At 58.8% G+C, this 2,094-nt stretch overlaps 1 protein-coding gene across 2 annotated transcripts in view; it reads right to left on the minus strand.

Annotated features, from left to right (window-relative positions):
- ST3GAL4 (ST3 beta-galactoside alpha-2,3-sialyltransferase 4) overlaps positions 1-278 on the minus strand; it is a 17,122-nt gene extending 16,844 nt beyond the window's left edge. The window contains exon 1 of one of the 2 annotated variants that reach the window (XM_023748637.1): positions 103-278. In XM_023748637.1, coding sequence (XP_023604405.1) covers positions 103-120 — 18 coding nt within the window. In that variant the 5' untranslated portion in view covers positions 121-278. The remainder of the gene's footprint in view (positions 1-102) is intronic. The other variant, XM_023748640.1, reaches the window with a different exon arrangement.
- Between the last annotated feature and the right edge of the window lie 1,816 nt (positions 279-2,094).

Genomic DNA, 2,094 nt, shown 5'->3' on the forward strand with positions numbered 1-2,094 from the left:
GAGTCACCCTGGCCCCACCCTTTTCCTGACTGGGCGAGGCCTCTGCATTGTCATGGGCTCAGCCCAGCCATGCTACTCCCTGGACACTCAGCTCTTACTCACCTCCACGTCCCAGCACATCCCCAATAGCTCAGACCCCCTCCCTGCTTGGAAAAGATTCTTCCCGTTGTTGTGTGTGCTGCCCCATCACCCGTGTCTGGAGCAGTGCCTGGCACACAGCAGCCTCTCAGGACAGATCTGTCGAATTAACCGGTGGATCTATCGGAGCAAGAGGGGAAGAGGCTGTGGCAGGTCCAGCCCTGGCTGGTCACAGCCCGCAGCCTGCATCCTCTCCCCTCCACTGACCAGCGCAACGTGGTCACAGGGTGCCCGGGAGGGCGCTGGGCTTCTTCGGCCCCAGGCTCATTCCAGGCAGCAGAGGGCAGAGTAACTGACCAACTGCCCCGAGGCCCACAGTGAGCAGATGGGGCGTCTCTCCAGACACCCAAGTGCGGAGGGAAAGGGAGGACGGGCTTCCCACCGCAGCGTCACAAGGCTCTCTGTCCCCCACCTCGGGGGCCACCGGCTCCTCCCTCCCCGCTCGGCACCCCAAACAGCCCAGCACTGCGGCCTCCCGCACGGAAACACGGTATCACCCAGTCTGTCAGCTGCCCGTCACAAGATTCCGCAGGGAGCCACTCGCACATCATACTTCTGGTGTCTGCGAGGGAGGGGCGGACGCTTCGAATTCCTTTCTCTGGGTGAGGAAGCCGGGCGGTGTGGCAGGGCGGGGAGGCAAAGGGTCCGGGCCGTGCCCAGGGTAAATAAAGGACAAACCTGTGTGGCTGGGACCTGCCCCGGGTTGCTAGGCAGGGGCTCCTGCCTGTTACTCTCCTGGGACCTCACACCCAGCAGCCGACACGTTTGGCCCCAAGGACTGAAAGATGAAGGCGCTCCTGGGGCTGGGGGCTTGAACCCAGCTCCCCACAGTGTGGCCGGTCCACTCCCTCCTCTGGCCTGTCCTGAGAGGGGTGCGCACGGTGGTCCCTGCCATGCGGTGGCCCTGCCACGTGAGGGACCACACCAAGGTGTGCTCTAAGCGAAAAATAGACACCGGCCCTGGCTGGTTTGGCTCAGTGGATAGAGCATCAGCCTGTGGACTGAAAGGTCCCAGGTTCGATTCCAGTCAAGGGCACGTGCCTGGGTTGTGGCTCGATCCCCGGTTGGGAGGCGTGCAGGAGGCAGCCAATCAATGATTCTCTCTCATCATTGATGTCTCTATCTCTCTCTCCCTCTCCTTTCCTCTCTTAAATCAATAAATATATATTTTAAAAAAAAAAAAGAAAAAGAAAAATAGACACCGGATCTCAGAGTTAGACCAAAAGCGTCACCTATCACCTTCGCATTATTTACACGGATCACACATGGGAATGCTATTTTGGCCAGATTGGCTTAAAGGATTAAAATGAAGTTCACCTCATTGTTACTTTTTACAAATATGACTAAATTAGCTTTTTTTTTTAATTCTCACCCGCGGATTTTTTCCCCATTGATTTTTAGAGAGAGTGGAAGGGAGAGGGAGAGACAGCGAGAAACATCAATGTGAGAGAGACACATCGATTGGCTGACTCCCCCATACCCCGGGCCAGGGCCAGGAGCCTGCCACCGAGGTACATGGCCTTGACTGGAATCAAACCCGGGACCCTTCAGTCCCCAGGCCGGCGCTCTGTCTCAAGGAGCCAAACCGGCCAGGGCTAAGTTAGCATTTTTAAAATGTAAAATGACACGTGTGGCTTGCATGTGTGGTTCCCACGCCATTTCTATTGGGCGGAGGCGGGCAAAGGGGGACACGAGGTCCCTCCGGAGCACCCGACTGGTTCCCAGGCTCCGCGTCAGAAGGGCTGTCGGGGGCTGACGTGCCCGAGGAAGGGCCGTGGTCCCAAGGGCTCCCCATGTCAGTCTGGAAGTCCCCTCTCTTCCCTCCATCCTGCTCCCCAGCAGGGGCTCTGGGTGTGGAGGCACAGGGCCACCTGGCCCAGCCCCAACCTCTTCCTGACCCTGGCGTCTGGCCCAGTGCTGGCCCTTGACCATGCCTGGCAGGCCACACCTGCCCAG

The sequence above is a fragment of the Myotis lucifugus genome, unplaced genomic scaffold (genome assembly GCF_000147115.1).
Source record: "Myotis lucifugus unplaced genomic scaffold, Myoluc2.0 scaffold_1599, whole genome shotgun sequence".
Taxonomy (NCBI): Eukaryota; Metazoa; Chordata; class Mammalia; order Chiroptera; family Vespertilionidae; genus Myotis; species Myotis lucifugus.